This window comes from Miniopterus natalensis, chromosome 18 (genome assembly GCF_054644295.1).
Source record: "Miniopterus natalensis isolate mMinNat1 chromosome 18, mMinNat1.hap1, whole genome shotgun sequence".
In the NCBI taxonomy this organism is placed as follows: domain Eukaryota; kingdom Metazoa; phylum Chordata; class Mammalia; order Chiroptera; family Miniopteridae; genus Miniopterus; species Miniopterus natalensis.
Window position 1 is genome coordinate 39,498,948 of NC_142098.1, and position 17,687 is coordinate 39,516,634.

The 17,687-nt window shown below is 52.7% G+C and overlaps 2 protein-coding genes and 4 non-coding genes across 8 annotated transcripts; all 6 read right to left on the bottom strand.

Moving 5' to 3' along the window:
* Positions 1–673: 673 nt before the first annotated feature.
* On the bottom strand, positions 674–5,919 carry LOC107531862 (Friend virus susceptibility protein 1-like). Of its 2 annotated transcripts, XR_015715999.1 has the most exons (3): positions 5,764–5,919; positions 2,332–4,583; positions 674–1,905 (listed from the first exon to the last, which is right to left on the bottom strand). XR_015715999.1 is itself a non-coding variant. In XM_016206012.2 (2 exons), the coding sequence occupies exon 2, from the start codon at positions 1,890–1,892 to the stop codon at positions 1,461–1,463; it is 432 nt and encodes a 143-aa protein (XP_016061498.2). In that variant the 5' UTR covers positions 1,893–1,905; positions 2,332–4,989; the 3' UTR covers positions 674–1,460. The 2 variants fall into 2 exon arrangements, 1 of the variants encoding a protein (XP_016061498.2); XM_016206012.2 differs by lacking the exon at positions 5,764–5,919 and having other exon boundaries at positions 2,332–4,989.
* On the bottom strand, positions 2,020–2,111 carry LOC148091091 (small nucleolar RNA SNORD88). Its single transcript, XR_015716052.1, has one exon. It is a non-coding gene; the product is annotated as a small nucleolar RNA SNORD88 (small nucleolar RNA).
* On the bottom strand, positions 4,666–4,756 carry LOC148091092 (small nucleolar RNA SNORD88). The gene has a single exon (XR_015716093.1). It is a non-coding gene; the product is annotated as a small nucleolar RNA SNORD88 (small nucleolar RNA).
* Positions 5,920–10,008: 4,089 nt separating the features above from the next.
* LOC107531863 (Friend virus susceptibility protein 1-like) lies at positions 10,009–12,650 on the bottom strand. Of its 2 annotated transcripts, none has more exons than XM_087826867.1 (2): positions 11,648–12,650; positions 10,009–11,230 (listed from the first exon to the last, which is right to left on the bottom strand). In XM_087826867.1, the coding sequence occupies exon 2, from the start codon at positions 11,215–11,217 to the stop codon at positions 10,489–10,491; it is 729 nt and encodes a 242-aa protein (XP_087682993.1). In that variant the 5' UTR covers positions 11,218–11,230; positions 11,648–12,650; the 3' UTR covers positions 10,009–10,488. The 2 variants fall into 2 exon arrangements, with proteins under 2 accessions (XP_087682993.1, XP_016061499.2); XM_016206013.2 differs by having other exon boundaries at positions 11,565–11,650.
* On the bottom strand, positions 11,343–11,433 carry LOC148091093 (small nucleolar RNA SNORD88). The gene has a single exon (XR_015716094.1). It is a non-coding gene; the product is annotated as a small nucleolar RNA SNORD88 (small nucleolar RNA).
* Positions 11,766–11,856, bottom strand: LOC148091094 (small nucleolar RNA SNORD88). Its single transcript, XR_015716092.1, has one exon. It is a non-coding gene; the product is annotated as a small nucleolar RNA SNORD88 (small nucleolar RNA).
* Positions 12,651–17,687: the final 5,037 nt, after the last annotated feature.

Here is a 17,687-nt window from a genome sequence, read left to right on the forward strand (position 1 = left end):
CAAGGAAGACCCCACTGAGCTCTCTCAGGTTTCCCTGTCCCAGTGCTGGGGGTGGCTCCCAGGGCCTGAGAGCACAGCCCTATCCTCAGCAAGAAGGCAGCCAAGAGACAGGGGCCTGAGGCCTCTGTGTGTGTCTCCTGCGCCATGTCCAGACCCCTATCCATGCCCCCTGAGGGTTCTGGATTCAGCTTCTCATGGGGGCCACACCAAACACCACAGTTCACAGGCAAGGATGCTCGCTAAACCCCCACCTCCAGTGGGATACTTGGCCCCAACACCGTCAACCCAGAAACTGGCCAGAGAGCACACATGCAGCTAGAGACACTGGATAAGACTGGCCTGGCTGTCCCTTCCCCAAGTGAGCAACCAGCAAGTCTGCTTTAAGAGGGAAAGGCATTGCCCGGCCAGGCGTGGCTCAGCGGTTGAGCACTGACCTAGGATCCAGGAGATCACGGTTTGATTCTGGGTCAGGGCACATGCCTGGGTTGCAGGCTTGATCCTCAGTTAGGGGAGTGCAAGAGGCAGATGATCAATGATGACTCTCTCATCAATGATGTTCCTCTCTCTCTCCCGCCTCTCCCTTCCTCTCTCTGAAATCAATAGAAATATATGTAAAAAAAGGGGAAGGAATTACAATAAAGCCTTAGAGAAAAAACAAGACGAGAAAAAGGAGTGTCCTTAAAAACAAAATGCTGTATATGCTTAAAGTGTTAAGTAAAAACAATGCATTAAATAAAACAGAACATAACAAAAATGGTACAAACTTCTTGTAGTGGGCCATGAGGTCTCTCCGCTGGGCTTGTAGTGCTTTGGGGGCCTGTGGGCAGAAAGGCGGGTGCCCACCCACCATGCCGTTTCGGCTGAAATGTAAGAGGTGGGCTGGAGTCTCTAAGAAGCCACTGTGTGCCCAGCCAGCTCACTCCTGTCCTCCAATCCTGGCCAGTGACACTCATGGGGTGGTTAGGGGCAAGGACACCTTCTTCTCCTGGGCTCCTCAAAAACTGTGGGGGTGGCCTGCCCACAGGAGGCTCAAGAGCAGGTGGGCAGTTCCTCATTCCATCCTGGGGCCTCTCCGGGGGCTTTGCATCTCCTCCTTGAGGTCCCAGCTCCCTGCCCTGCTGGCTGCTCTGGAAACTAGGGGCTCCTAGCCAGGGCCCAGGAGCAGTTTCTATTCCTCTAGCATGTAGGTTGGGAGGCTGAGACTGCTTGTCTTTGATGTACAGATCCAGGGGGACCTGGGCGGGCTCCTTGTCCACCCTCTCCTTGGACATGCCTTGGCTCCGGAGCCAGCCCAGATGGTCCTTGGGCTGGACTCTGGCCTGGATCTCCATCACCACCTCCAGCACTGTCATGCCCTTGACCAGCAGGCTGCCCAGAGAGAGCCGGTGCTCAGAGGACCTGGCCAGGGCCAGCAGGCGCTGCTGCAGGCCCTTTGTGAAGGGCACATCATCGGGCGCAGGCTATGGCGCCTGATCAGATGTAGGCTTGCGGTAGATCCAGTCCAGCATGCCCAACTGGCGGGCAAGCTGGATGCCTTGCTCCACAGTGAGCCACGGCCTGAAGGGCAGCTCGGTGACCTCAAAGTGCACAAAGGATTTCCAGCGCTGGCGCCAGGCCTGCAGCAGCCAGGTGAGCAGTGTCTTGCTGCCACCACGCAGGCCCTTACAGAGGCAGTTGAAGATGGTGTCATGGGTCAGGTCGCCCAGCAGTGGGAACTCCTGGGAATTCAGGGGCAGGGCTGAGCCATCCTGGTCATATACCCGCAGGATCCAGGTGATCATGGGCTCCTCAGGTATCTGCTTGAAGCGCTGAGAGATGGCCAGGAGCTCGGTGTATGTGTGGTAGTGTTCTCCCAGCCCCATCTGGGTGGGCACCAGTGCAGTCTCGGCCATGGTCACGGGTTCCCTGGAGGGGAATAGCAGGAAGCCTGAGGAGTGCTGCTATAGGAACTGCAGTCAGGGACACAGAGGCACTGGGGGCAGGGGAACAGTTAACAGCCTCAACACCTCCCTGGACCTGGGGACCCTCAGACTCCAGGGTGTCAAAAGTCCCTGGGGGCACAGTGTCCTCATGGGAGGTCAGAGCCCAGTGCTGGAACATCACGGGCCCCCCAAGCACTGACTGACAAAGGATGGATCCCTGCAACACCCCCACCCCCTCCTTTATAAAGCTCCCTCACTCCTCCCACATGCTCCATAGTGTTACTGTGACGATTCAACGAACTGAGTGCTTAGAACAGAGGTGGGGAACCTTTTTTCTGCAAATGGCCTTTGGGATATTTATAACATCAAAGTAGCCTGCTATATTTGGTCAAATATTTAATTGACTCACCCCTAATGTGATGGCTGGAACTGCTTCTCTTTGGTGAGGCGTGTGATGTTAGCTGGTATTGATGATGTTGCTACTCGCAACTGCTTTTCCAGGTTTGCGTCGGTCAGTCTGGAGCACTGTCGACTCTTTGTGATGGTAAGTTTTGAAAAGAACTGCTCACAGCAATAAGCTGTTCCGAACACAGATGCATATTTCAATGCATGTCTCCTCAGAGTGGGAAACTCGTCACCGCTGATGTAACGTTTATAGAACTCAAGCAGTGGGAGGTTGTTGTACCTCGCTTTCAGCTCGTCGTCGCTCTGCAGCTGAATGATTTCGTGCTGTAGGTTATCAGGCACATCAGCTGGTTCCACGTTGAACGGTGTAGCAAAGATGTTCAGTTCCATCTGTTTACTTTTTATGTCCCTGAATCTTTCATTCAATGCCTCAGTCAGTTTCGCACATTCACCAGCATATTCAACCGTAGAGGAAGGCTTTTGTCCTTCCAGAGTGGGGAAATGCACTGTGTTATTCCTTTCGAGCTGCACTTTCCACAGCCTTAATTTAGCTTCAAATGATTTCACATTTGAAAGCAGGGAGCTGAGAAGCTGGTTGGGGCGCTGCAGCTTGACGTTCAGCTCTGAGAGGTACTTGGTGATGTCCACCATGAACGCTAGATCACACAGCCATGTGCTGTCACTAAGTTCCCTGACAGGTTTCCCCTTCATCTCCATGAACTGCCTGACTTCATCCCTTAGTTCATAAAACCTCATGAGCATGCTCCCGCGACTCGGCCACCGTACTTCACAGTGATAAACAAGATCACCGTTCTCAGAGTCAAGATCATTCAGTAACTCCTTAAACTGGTGGCTGTTAAACCCTCTGCTTTTGACAAAATTTATGCACGACACTACTGTTGACATCACATTGTTGAGCCGCAATGACTGTGCACAGAGACTTTCTTGGTGTATGATGCAGTGACATATAATTAAATCACTTGGGTCAAGACTGAGACGATTCAGTTCTTTCTTGACAAATGCAATTAACCCTTTCTGCGAGCCAACCATGGCTGGAGCTCCATCTGTAGTAAGGCCACTTAACTTTCCAAATGTTAGCTCAAGCTTTTTCATTGATAAAACAAGTCTCTCAAACAAGTCCTCACCTCTTGTAGCGCCATGCAAGGCTTCCAGTGACAGCAGTTCCTCTCGTGTGTCAAACTCTGCAGTTATCCCACGAACAAAAATGGCCAGGTGGGCAGTATTTGTTATGTCCGTTGTCTCAAAACAAGCCAGAGAGAAAAACTGAAAATCTCCTGCAGAATCCTTCAGTGTTTTTTCAATATCTTGTGCTAAATCAGTAATCCGATCTGAGACAGTTCTCCGAGACAAACTAACACTCTGAAACAATTTTACTTTGTCCGGTGCTAACAACTCTGCAGCAGCCACCATGCACTCTTTCACAAACTCTCCCTCTACATGAGGCCTCAGCTTCTTTGCGATTAGCTCGCTCACTACATAACTTGTCTGAATAACGCTGTCTCTGTCACAAGGAGGCCTAGTGAAAGCGGCTTGTTGTGATTCCAAACTCCGCTGAAGAGCACTGATTTTATCCAGACGCATTTGGCCTCCCAATTCATTGAGTTGAGCATGTTTTGAACTGTAATGATGCTCCAGATTGGCTTTTTCCATTACTGCTAATGCACTGCCACAAACTAGGCACACAGGTTTGCCTTTGACTTCAACAAAAAAATAATCATTTGTCCATTTCTCTTGGAAAGATCGACACTCTGCATCAACTTTTCTTTTCTTTGCAGTCGCCATCTGTAGGACGTCACACCACCTAAGTTTTAGTAACTATCCAGTGTGTGCGGCCAGCGATGCGATTATTTTGCTTTGATTCGTGTTCTAATCCTGCATCTTGGATTTGGGACATATCCAACAGTTCTACCATCGACTCCTGAGATCCTTTCTGTGTACTGAAACCCTGAGGCATGGGGAAAGCAGAATCTCTTTGTACTCACAGGTCCTCACCTGTGGAACAGGGACAAACAGCCCAGTTCACAGGGTTACTGAGGCAGAAGGAACTAGTGCTTAGCACTGCACCTGGCTCAGAGTGGGTGCTCAGCATCTGTCTTTCACTATATCAACATTACCATAACTTATGTCTTATTAACTAGAAATTCATAACCTCAGAAATGTAACATGCAATAGAAGGGTATCTCTTCTGTTCTTACCAAGAGGGATGGTGGGGCTGCTGACTCCTGGAGGAACCACCTGCAGGAAGGAGTTGGGGAGGGGACCAGGTCAGTGGGGTGCAGGGCAACCACCGTCCCCCATCCACACTTCCTCAGAGCCAGGGCCCCTCAGACCCCCAGGTGTCAAAGGTCCTGGGGGGCACTGTGTCCTCAGGGATGATCAGAGCCCAGTGCTGAACATCATGGGAGCCCCAGTCCCTCTGCAACCAAGCCTCAACGCCACTCACTTTCAGGGGCAGAGACCATGCTAAGAGCATTTAGACACTGGGAAACATTAAGGGAGACAATGGCATTGTCATTAAAAAGAAAATGTTACTTCAGGAACACAAGCACTAACTATTGCAGATGAAATAAGAAAGTTACTTTCAAAACACTGAGCACAGATAACGCAAACATGGTGACGTTACAAATGTCAAGCTTATGTGTATTTCTCGTATGTCTGAAGATTTGCAATAATAAAAAAGTAAAAAGGGGCATGAAAAAGAACCGCATGGGACAATGGCGAAAAGAGGGCGATGAAAGGGTGGGAAAAACCTTCTCACCTGGGACATGATAATGCTTTGGTGGGGAGATAGGCCTTACGGGCCCATTAGCCCTGAACAAACGCTTAACGAGCTATTCGCAGTGCCTGGGTCGATATGACTCCTGAGGGTGAACGAAGGCCTGGTTTGCTTTCTCCTAAGACCATTCCTCCGCGTCTCAAAAACCAGGAACGCGCTTAGAGGCCCCACTCCTACTATTTCCTTCGTGATCCTACTTCCCCCCAGGCTTTGCTGGAGGTGGCAAAAAATGCCAGTCGCCTGGGTTTGAAAGAACGGGAGACGTGGAAAATCTTAGAAAAATTCCACGTCACACGTCGGGGCCTCCGCCCCCCAAGAAAGATGCACAAGATGGCGGAGGCCTGCGACGGGGGCGCAGACGTGGCGCAGCCGGCGGCGGAGCAGACAAAGGCGGGGTAGACCGGCGGCCCCGCTCGCTCCGGCAGGTCCTCCCCACTGCGAGCGCCCCAAAGAGCCGCCACCCGCCCTGCGGGAAACCCGCAGCGTCGCCTCCGAACGCGACCAGGGGCCGTGACGAAGGCCGAGACCCCAACCACGCGACAACGGGGCCACCCCGCCGCCTCATTACACGCGCGGCCGGGACCCCGAAGCGCCGCTGTACAGGCGGAAAGGAGCTAAAAGCTAAGAAAAAAATCTCACCTGACTTTGCTTCTTTCTCCAAAACCGACGCGCTTTGCCTCGCGTCCCACTTTACAGCGCGCTCCGCTCGCAAGGCCCCCCCACGGGCCAGCCTGGGCTCCGCCCAGAGGCTTCTGGTAGGCGCGCTGGTGCCGGAAGCCGCTCTTCAGGGCTCGGGGAAGGGACAGCGTGTGTCTCCATTATAATCTCCCTGACAGGGACGGAAGGCGTTGACCCCGTAGGCGGAGAATAAAAGGCCACGAAATATCGCCGTCTGCTGTCCTGTCCTGAGCGTCAGGCAACTCTGTGGGCGGCCCCAATGAAGGACCGTGAAAGGGAAGGACCCCGGGCGGGGGCGGGGCCAGGAAGGGAAAGCGGCGTTGCCCTGGCTACCGCGGAGGCTGAAGGGGCGGGGCCGACCTAGGAGTGTCCCCCCGCAGAGTGGGAGGTGGGGCCAGAGCTGAGAGTGACAGGGGGCAGTTCTGGGAAAGCGCCCGCGTGGCGAAGAGTTAGAGGCTGATCCTGGGCGTGAGACCCGGGGGCTGGGCTTTAGTTGGCGGAGCGGGAGCGGCTGAGGGCCGGGAGTTCTTGGTCCGAGAGTGGAGGCGCAAGGGACAGGGCTTCTGGGCCTGAAGTGGAAGGGGGCTGGGGTCCTGGACTCCTGGTCCGAGGGAGGAGGCGCTGGGGACAGGACTCAGGGGCTGAGGCTAAGCCGGATTTGGGGCTCACTTCCCGGTGTTTAGGTCGTGGAAGACCTGGGGTTTTGGATTCTTACTAGGGTTGGGAGATTAAAAAGGGGTGTCTTTCAACAGACGGGATTGTAAACATCTTTTCGAAGATAAAAAAGTGAAACTTCGCGCCCGCCGGCGTCGCTCAGCGGTTGAGCATCGACCTAGGATCCAGGTCACGGTTCGATTCCCCGTCAGGGCACATGCCCGGGTTGCGGGTTCCATCCCCAGTGGGGGGCGCGCAGGAGGCAGCCCATCAATGACTCGCTCATCATTGATGTTTCTCTCTCTCTGTCCCCTCTCTCTGAAAAAAAAAAAAAAAAAATATATATATATATATATATATTTTTTTTTTTTAAAGAAACTTCTCTATACCAAACCCCCTCATCGGAGGTCACCACTGTCAACAATTTGGTGTGGATTCTTTACGGACACAGACACACACACACGCACAGGTGTTCATTCCCTGGTGTGACTAGAACACATTTGTTTAGCTGGCTCCCCTCGTCATTTGGGTTTTTTCTTCCTTCTAGTTGGGAGATTCCTCCCGTGAAGTCCGTAGTCTGAAATCAAAGTAAAAGATGAAAACTCCTCCCTTAGGAAAACGAGGCATTTCCTAGCCTGTCCTCCAGCAGAGTAAAGAAAAATCCTCACCGAGGCCACACGGTGGGAGTGACCTGGCCCCTGGCCCTCTCTTCGCTTGTCTCCTTCCTCCCTCTCCCGTGCCCAGGCTACACTAGCAAACTGGTTTCCCTGGTCTTAGAATCTGCCAAGGACATGTGTACCTCAGGACCTTTGCATGTGCTGTTCCCTCAGGCTGGAACTCTTTTCCCCAATCTACCCCCTTGCTGTGGTCCTCTCTCCAGCCATGGTTCTGCTCAGATGTCGCTTTAGAATACAGCCCCATTGCTTTGCTCTATATAACAGACCCCCTCCTTACCAGACTGGTCTCCCTTACACTCCTTTATTTCTCTTCATAGCACGTATGCCCTAACATACCTCTTTGTGTTCCTATTATTTTGCCTCCCAGCTGAAATGCCAGTTCCATAAAAAGAAGGATTTGTGTCCAGTTTGATCACTGCTATAGATCCAGTGTCTGGCACTGTTAGCTGGGGACTCTGCTGTAAGCTCAGGCCTTGGCACCCACGCCTGGAGGCCTATCCCTGTATACATGGTGCTGGTCACTGAGGACAAGGTCAGGGGACTGGACAGGGCCAGGGGTTGGGATAGAGAGAGGTAGAGACCCAGAGGCTCGGAGAGGAGGTGCAGGGCTTGATGGGGTGGCTCCCTGGAGCCTTCGTCTGAGCAGCAAGACCCAGCCCCCTGCCCACTAGGCAGCTCCCACCAGCTGACTGTCCTAGCCAGGCCTCTGGCTCACGGGGTTCCTTGCCAGGGCTCCTGTGACTCTGTCACTTCCACCAGTGAAGCCGTCCCTGTTAAGGTGGGAGTATGAGGGGTGAAGTCCTGAGATTCATCCCTGCTTTTCTCCGTGCAGCCATGCTGGTGCCCCTGTTGGCAGTGGTCGGCATAGGGATGGGCCTGTTGGCCTGGAGACCCAGCTGCCTGTGGGACTGGGGAAACCCCGTGTGAGCCACAAAACCAGCACCCCTTCCCCACTGCTGACCCTGGACAACATGTGTGCTCACCCACTGCACTGGCTCTCGTGATTTACTGTATGCACCTGTGTGTGGGGAACTGGGAATGCTTCAAATATTGGAAGCCAACAGCTGTTTTTTGTGTGTGCACTTGTGTGCATCAGTGTGCAAAGGCATGTACATGGTCTGTGCAAATACATGCACATGGCTTGTGTGTAGCTGTTGATTTGAATGTTTCTGCACTTCAACATAAATGTGCAGGGTGCCTGCATGTGCTTGTACATCTATGCATGTCTGTGACAGGTCTCTGCACACACATGCAGTCTGTGTTGGTATGTATATAGGTGTGCGATGGACATAGGCGTGCTTTTGCATTTCCCTACATGCAAGATGGCATGTGGGGAGGATATGTCAGGATGTTATTTGTAGGTACCATGTGCACAACAGTTAACAAGGCTGAGCCTGCTAGGTGAGTCCCTCTTTATACTTTTCTAGAAATGAGTGCCACCTCTAGGCCTCTCTGCTCCTGGGGTGGGGGTCAGGATTGTCTTCTACAAGGGGTTCAAAGCCTGGCCCCAAGCTGGTCAGTACTGACCCTGAAGCTGATTCTGGGCAAGGGATCAGCCTCTGTTGCCCCCACTTCATTTGGCACAGCCAAGACTCAAACTCCTCAGACCCGAGCACTTCTGAAACTTGCCACCAGAGCAGCTGTGCCGGACCACTCTCAGGGCTGCCATAGGGCCACTGAAATAAAATGTACTCAGGTCCCAGACACACTGGCCACATTTCAATAGCTCATCAGCCACATGTGGCTGGTGTGCTGAACACACTTAAAGCTACTGCACAGGTCACAGGAAACCAGCAGGCCCTGTAGATGCTCCATGTGACCCAGGTGCAGGTCTAGGCCAGTACTTATGCTCCTGTATTCAACTCCTCCACCCAGGAGGGTAGGCTCTGCCCTCCCCACCACAGGCCAGGCACCAGGCTTGCTTGTGGGAGGTCTCTTCCTGGCACAGCCTTGTCCCACATGTGTGGCACCATTGGGCAAATGTGTGAACACCCAGACTAGGACAATGGGGAGAGGGTGGGGTGCTGGTGTGCAGTCATTGACTAGGTACCCATTATAAGGGGTAGAATTGGAGGATCAGAGGTGGGTGTGGGGAGTTGTGGCTGGAAGAAACTCCCAGCTACTAGGACCTCCCCCGCAACCTTCCCTTGGGGAAAGCAGGGTGCTGGGACCCCTGGACTGAGAAAAAGGCTGAGGCCACCAACACAGCCTCACGTGGATCTACCCACTTCCCAGCATTGCGGTCAGGGAACTATGTCCTGGGCTCTGAAGGCAGCCTCACCAGGAGCACCCAACCCTGGGGAGCCCCAGACACCCCACCACGGCACTCACCATCACCCCTGGAGGCAGTGATCACAGGCTGTAGAAATGAAAGGCTGCCATGCCCCAAAATGCCCTCTGCACTTCTTGTTCCTGGGAAGGAACTCAGCTTATTTAGAGATCCAGGGAAGACCCCAGTGAGTTCTCTCAGGTTTCCCTGCCCCTCTGCTGGGGGTGGCCCCCAGGGCCTGAGAGCACAGCCCTATCCTCAGCAAGAAGGCAGCCGAGAGACGGGCCCAAGGCCTCTGTGTCTCCTGCACCATGTCCAGACCCCTATCCGTGCCCTTTGAGGGTTCTGGATTCAGCTTCTCATGGGGGCCACACCAAACACCACAGTTCACAGGTGATGATACTCCCTAAACCCCCACCTCCAGGGGGATACTTGGCCCCAACACCCTCAACCCAGACATTGGCTAGAGCGCATACATGCAGCTAGAGACACTGGATAAGACTGGCCTGGCAGTCCCTTCCCAAGGTGAGCAACCAGCAAGTCTGCTTTAAAAGGGAAAGGAATTACAAAATAAAGCCTTAGAGAAAAAACAAGACGAGAGAGGAGTGTCCTTAAAACCAAAGTGCTGTATATGCTTAAAGTATTAAGTAAAAACAATGCATTAAATAAAACAGAACGTAACAAAAACGGTACAAACTTCTTGTGGTGGGCCATGAGGTCTCTCCACTGGGCCTGTAGTGCTTTGGGGGCCTGTGGGCATAGGGGTGGGTGCCCATCCACTATGCCATTTGGGCTGAAATGTAAGAGGTGGGCTGGGGTCTCTAAAGAGCCACTGTGCGCCCAGCCAGCTCACTCCCATCCTCCAATTCTGGCCAGTGACACTCACGGGGTGGCTAGGGGCAAGGACACCTTCTCCTGGTCTCCTCAAAAACTGTGGGGGTGGCCTGCCCACAGGAGGCTCAAGAGCAGGTGGGCAGTTTCTCATTCCATCCTGGGGCCTCTCGGGGGGCTTTGCACCTCCCCCTTGAGGTCCCAGCTTCCGGCCCTGGAAGCTAGGGGCTCCTAGCCAGGGCCCAGGGGCAGCTTCTATTCCTCCAGCATGTAGGCTGGGAGGCTGCGGCTGCTCATGGCCTCTTTGATGTACAGATCCAGGAGGACCTGGGCGGGCTCCTTGTCCACCCTCTCCTTGGACATGCCTTGGCTCCGGAGCCAGTCCAGGTGGTCCTTGAGCTGGACTCTGGCCTGGATCTCCATCACCACCTCCAGCACTGTCATGCCCTTGACCAGCAGGCTGCCCAGAGAGAGCCGGTGCTCAGAGGACCTGGCCAGGGCCAGCAGGCGCTGCTGCAGGCCCTTTGTGAAGGGCACATCATCGGGCACAGGCCATGGCGCCTGATCAGATGCAGGCTTGCGGTAGATCCAGTCCAGCATGCCCAACTGGCGGGCAAGCTGGATGCCTTGCTCCACAGTGAGCCACGGCCCGAAGGGCAGCTCAGTGACCTCAAAGTGCACAAAGGATTTCCAGCGCTGGCGCCAGGCCTGCAGCAGCCAGGTGAGCAGTGTCTTGCTGCCACCACGCAGGCCCTTACAGAGGCAGTTGAAGATGGTGTCATGGGTCAGGTCGCCCAGCAGTGGGAACTCCTGGGAATTCAGGGGCAGGGCTGAGCCACCCTGGTCATATACCCGCAGGATCCAGGTGATCATGGGCTCCTCAGGTATCTGCTTGAAGCGCTGAGAGATGGCCAGGAGCTCGGTGTATGTGTGGTAGTGTTCTTCCGGCCCCATCTGGGTGGGCACCAGTGCAGTCTCGGCCATGGTCACGGGTTCCCTGAGGGGAAGAACAGGAAGCCCAGGGGGTGCTGCTATAGGAACTGCAGTCAGGGACACAGAGGCACTGGGGGCAGGGGAACAGTTACAGCCTCAACACCTCCCTGGACCTGGGGACCCTCAGACTCCAGGGTGTCAAAGGTCCCTGGGGGCACAGTGTCCTCACAGGAGGTCAGAGCCCAGTGCTGAACATCACGGGGTCCCCAAACACTGTCTCATATAGGATGGATCCCTGCAACACCCCCACCCCCTCCTTTATAAAGCTCCCTCACTCCCCCCACATGCTCCACAGTATTACTATGAAGATTCAATGAATCGAGTGCTAAGAACTATACCCGGCTTAGCCTTTTCTTGACATTAGCCTAATTCACACAGTGTATTCTATAAGCACAAACAAGGAAGCCTCTTTTGTTCTTACTGAGTGATGCCTTTGCCTTTCAAATCCTAGAGGAATCACCTGCAAGAAAGAGTGGGGGAGGTGAGGTCAGTGGGGTACAAGGCAACCATGGTCCCCCATCCACACTTCCTCAGAGCCAGGGCCCCTCAGACCCCCAGGTGTCAAAGGTCCTGGGGGGCACTGTGTCCTCAGGGGTGATCAGAGCCCAGTGCTGAACATCATGGGAGCCCCAGTCCCTCTGCAACCAAGCCTCAACGCCACTCACTTTCAGGGGCAGAGACCATGCTAAGAGCATTTAGACACTGGGAAACATTAAGGGAGACAATGGCATTGTCATTAAATAGAAAATGTTACTTCAGGAACACAAGCACTAACTATTGCAGATGAAATAAGAAAGTTACTTTCAAAACACTGAGCACAAATAACGCAAACATGGTGACATGTTACAAATGTCAAGCTTATGTGTATTTCTCCTATGTCTGAAGACTTGCAATAATAAAAAGTAAAAAGGGGCATGAAAGAGAAACGCAAGGGACAATGGCGAAAAGAGGGCAGGCCAGCGATGAAAGGATGAGAAAAACCTTCTCACCTGGGACATGATAATGCTTTGGTGGGGAGATAGGCCTTACGGGCCCATTAGCCCTGAACAAACGCTTAACGAGCTATTCGCAGTGCCTGGGTCGATATGACTCCTGAAGGTGAACGAAGGCCTGGTTTGCTTTCTCCTAAGACCATTCCTCCGCGTCTCAAAAACCAGGAACGCGCTTAGAGGCCCCACTCCCACTATTTCCTTCGTGATCCTACTTCCCTCAGTCCTTGCTGGAGGTGGCAAAAAATGCCAGTCGCCTGGGTTTGAAAAAACAGGGGAGACGTGGAAATCTCAGAGAAATTCGACGTCACATTCGTTTCCCGCCCCCCAAGAAAGGTGGACAAAATGGCGGAGGCCTGCGACGGGGGCGCAGAGATTGGCGCAGCCGACCTGTGGCGCAGACAAAGGCGGGGTAGACCGGCGGCCCCGCTCGCTCCGGCAGCAAGAGTCCTCCCCATTGCGAGCGCCCCAAAGAGCCGCCACCCGCTCCAGACGCCATCGCCCGCCCCGCGGCGAATCCCCATCGTCGCCTACTGAACGGGACCAGGGCCATGACAAACGGCGCGACCCCATCCACGCGACAACGGGGCCACCCCGCCGCCTCATTACACGCGCGGCCCGGACCACGAAGCCCGGCGGCGCAGGCGGAAAGAAGGCAAAACCAAAGAAAAAGAACTCACGCCTTTCTTAGTTTCTCCAAAATGGACGACGTTGGTTGCCTCGTGTCCCACTTTATAGAGCGCGCCACTCGCAAGGCCCCCCAACTGCCAGCCTGGGCTCCGCCCAGAGGCGTTTACTCTTCGCGCCGGTGCGGAGAACTCCGTTTTGGTGCTTGGGGAAGGGACAATGTCTGTTTACCCTAAATTTTCCTGAACGGGACATAAGACGTTGTCCCTGTAGGCGGAGAATGAAAACCAACGACGTATCGCGGCCTGCTTCCTGTCCTGAGCGTCAGGCAATTCTGTGGGCGGCCCCAATGAAGGACAGTGAAGGGGAAGGACCCCGGGCGGGGGCGGGGCCAGGAAGGGGAAAAGGGCGTTGCCCTGGCTACCGCGGAGGCTGAAGGGGCGGGGCCGACTGGGAAGGAGCCGAAGCAGCAGAGTGGGGGCGGGGCCAGAGCTGAGAGTGACAGGGGGCGGTTCTGGGAAAGCGCCCGCGTGGCGAAGAGTTAGAGGCTGATCCTGGCCGTGGGTCTCGGGTTCGGGGTGGGGAGGGTCCCGGGGACCCAGACTCGTCGGTCCGAGCGGGGAGGCGCCGGGGACAGGACTCAGGGGGCTGAGGCTAAGCCGGGTTTGGGGCTCACTCCCCGGTGTTTAGGTCGTGGAAGACCCGGGGTTTTGGATGCGTGCTAGGATTGGGAGTTTACAAAGGCGCGTCTTTCAACAGACGGGATTGTAGACATTTTTTACAAAGATTAAAAAAATGAAACGTCTCTATACCAAACCCACCCAGCGGAGGTCGCCACTGTCAACAATTTGGTGTGGACTGTTTATGGACACGGACACACACACTCCCACACACACACTCACACGCACACGCACGCACAGGTGTTCATTCCCTGGTGTGACTAGAACACATTTGTTTAGCTGGCTCCCCTCGTCATTTGGGTTTTTTCTTCCTTCTAGTTGGGAGATTCCTCCCGTGAAGTCCGTAGTCTGAAATCAAAGTAAAAGATGAAAACTCCTCCCTTAGGAAAACGAGGCATTTCCTAGCCTGTCCTCCAGCAGAGTAAAGAAAAATCCTCACCGAGGCCACACGGTGGGAGTGACCTGGCCCCTGGCCCTCTCTTCGCTTGTCTCCTTCCTCCCTCTCCCGTGCCCAGGCTACACTAGCAAACTGGTTTCCCTGGTCTTAGAATCTGCCAAGGACATGTGTACCTCAGGACCTTTGCATGTGCTGTTCCCTCAGGCTGGAACTCTTTTCCCCAATCTACCCCCTTGCTGTGGTCCTCTCTCCAGCCATGGTTCTGCTCAGATGTCGCTTTAGAATACAGCCCCATTGCTTTGCTCTATATAACAAACCCCCTCCTTACCAGACTGGTCTCCCTTACATTCCTTTATTTCTCTTCATAGCACGTATGCCCTAACATACCTCTTTGCGTTCCTATTATTTTGCCTCCCAGCTGAAATGCCAGTTCCATAAAAAGAAGGATTTGTGTCCAGTTTGATTGCTGCTATAGATCCAGTGTCTGGCACTTAGTTACAGCTCAGTCTGTGTTTAAAATGACCAAATCTGAGTCCTGGCCCGGCGGCTCAGTTGGTTAGAGCATCCTCCTCATACTCCAAGGCTGCAGGTTTGATATCCAGTGAGGGCACAGACAAGAAGCAACCAACGAATGCATAAATAAGTGGAACCACAAATTGATGTCCTCTCTCTCTCCCTTCCTCTCTCTAAAATCAATAAAAGAATTATTAGAAAAATGAAAAAATTTGAAAGGGTTTTTGTGGGAGACAAGAGGAAGGACTATTGTAGCAAAGCTTACAGAGCCCATACTATGGACCAGGTGTGATGTTAAACTCTTCCTACATTGAAGTACTATCATTATCCCCATTTTACAGGTGAGGACACTGAGACCCAGACGGGTTCAACACCTGCCACAATTCACAGAGCTAGTAAGTGGTTGATCTTAGGCTCAAAACCTGGCAGCTTAACCACTCACTGTGTGACAGGGAGACGGATGGGACTTCCAGGTCAGAGTGCTGCAGGGGGACCCAGGCAATGATCTAAATTTGTACTTGACTTTCAGTCCTACCCCTGTTCAGTAAATGCCTCTCCGTTAGCCCCAGACCATTGGCAGAAGTCTGCTACATATGACAGCCTTAAAAATAAATAAAATTAGCCTGGCCAGTGTGGCTCAGTGGTTGAGCATCGACCCATAAACCAAGAGGTCTCCGGTTCCATTATTCCAAGTCAGGGCACATGTCTGGGGTTTCGGGGCTTGATCTCCAGTAGGGGGTGTGCAGGAGGCAGCCCATCAGTGTTTCTCTCTCTCTATTCCTCTCCTTTCCTCTCTCTCTCAAAAATATAAATAAATAAATAAACAAATAAATAAATAAAATTTAAAAATTAGGGAAAGAATTGGACCCCATAGAAAAAAAATCTTGAAAAATAACAACCTTGTGTTGGGGGATTTGAGGAGAAGAAAGGAGGTGGTGGCAGGTAGGGGCAAGATGTGAAGTGTGGGTACAGAATTTGCCTTACAAGGGGCAAATTATTAGGGGGTCTCAAAAGTAAAGGATGAATCCCAAAGGGCTTGGGAGAATCAGCTATCCAATAAACAGTGATCGAGGACTGTCTGTATGCCAGGAAGCACTGGCCCAATTCTTTGCTGACCTTGCATTTCAAGTCTCTTTCTCTCAAGACCCTGCCCTCACCTCTACCCTTGAGTCCCATCCTTCTACCCTGGAGGGCCCAAGGGATGGCCCCAGGGAGGGATGGCAATTCCAAGGAACACTTACAAGGAGGTACTAAGCCAAAATGATATTCTGGTCAAAAATATAAATTTAAAAATGCTGATTAGTAATCTGAGTGGGAGAGATTCAGAGGGAACTGAAAAGGGACAAGAGTTTTGGTGGGTGTGGGGGCCAGAGAGCAGGGTTGTCAGCTACTTGGCGGGGAGCTGTGGGAGCAGGCCGGAGGTAGGGTCATTCCCATGTCCTAAGTCCAGATGCCCTGGTTTGCCAGGATGAACCAGAAATTCATGTAGTTCAGGTAGGAAAAGAAACCTGGGGGAAGAAGAAAGCAGAAGGGGTGAGATGTAGAGTTCACCAGCCCAACCTTGACCTCAGTCCTCTCGCCAAGCCCAATTACACCTCTATCATGTCCCCAAACCCACCCCTAAACTCAATCTCAACCCCATTCCCTACACTGTCCCTAACCCATTTCCAAATCCAGTCCAATCCCCAATTCCATCTCATCCCCTACCCTGTCCCCAAGCCCACCCCTCAACTCAAATCCAACCCCTTCACCTACACTTTCCCTAAGCCCCATCTTCAAACCTAAACATAACCCATCCCTCACCCTGCCCCCTAACCATTCCCTAACCCAAACCCACCCCCAGCTCCTTCCCACCCACTCCCCCTCTGTATCCCCAAACCCATGCCCAACCCCAACCCCATCCCAGTCCAGACCGGTCAACATGAAGAAGAAGACGCCGGTCCACGCCAGGTAGAAGCTGCGCCCCAGCCTGTAGGTCATGCCTTCCTGCAGGAACTCGTGGGCCTGCATCAGGTAGAACAGGATACCCAATACCATGGCGGTCCCTGCGTGAGCACAGGTGTTAGGAGGCTGGGCGGCAGGTGTGTGAGGACCCCTGCCCGTGGTCGTGTAGCTGCCTGGCTCTTGCCATTATTTTACCACTTCCTTTGCCTCCCTGTACCTCTGCTCATGGGCAGGACGTCTTGGTCTTTCAGCAGGCAATGGTGGTGTCTAAAGCCACGGGCCCTGGGACCAACTGACTGCAGCTCTTGTCCTGCCTCTGCCTCCCACCTTAGGGAGGCACTCCATCTCTCTGAGCCTCATTTCCCCATCTGTAAAGTGGGCATCATCATGGGAACCATCTCCTTGGCTGTCGTGAAGAGTTATTGAGATTGGCACATTTCCTGGCATGCAGGTGAGCCCTCAAGAATCAAGATAGATTATCCTTGTAGCGGGTCTTTCATTTGGGGCTTCTGAGGTAGTGCATAAGGAACTCTGTTATTCTGGACATTTTAGCTGTATTTTGAAATGACATGAATTAAAGATAATTTGTGAAAAGGAAACTTTTTTTTTCAGGTAGTGGATGGAGTACTGGGTAATTTTTATTTATTAATTTTTTTAGGGAGAGAAGGGGAGAGAGAGAGAGGAAGGGAGAGAGGGAGAGAGAAACATCAATCTGTTGTCCCTCTTATTTATACATTCATTGGTTGATTCTTGTATGTGCCCTGCCTGGGGCTCAAATCCATAACCTTGGTGTATCAGGACAATGCTCTAAACAACTGAGCTACCTGGCTAGAGCCTGGGTAATTTTTTCTTTATTTTCATAATATAGGAAGTGTTTCCCACTTAATTAAAAGGGAGACTGGGCAGAAATGATTTTCTTATAGAAAAATGTCCTAGTTTAGATGACATAAAATTGAGGTGTTTTCCACCCAACGTACCATATATTTAAACAATCGGGAAGAGCTAATAGACAAATGGACGCTTAACGTTTGCTAACAAAGAAATGGGAAGTTGAGCAGTCTCCCTTCCTGGCTTTACCATCACTCTCCAAAAACCTTCCCTCGGTGCAACTGAAAGTTGTGGTCAGTTACTGCAAGAGAAGACAATATCCTTCATTTTCAAATTAAAGTGCTCCCCACTGCCTCCTTTTCTAAAAAGTGTGATTTGACATGCAAGTGGAACTAAACTGTTCTAACTGAAACATAAAATTTGAGTTACTTGGGTGGGAGTATGGAGCTAGGGACACGTACAATAGCTACATTGAACACTGAT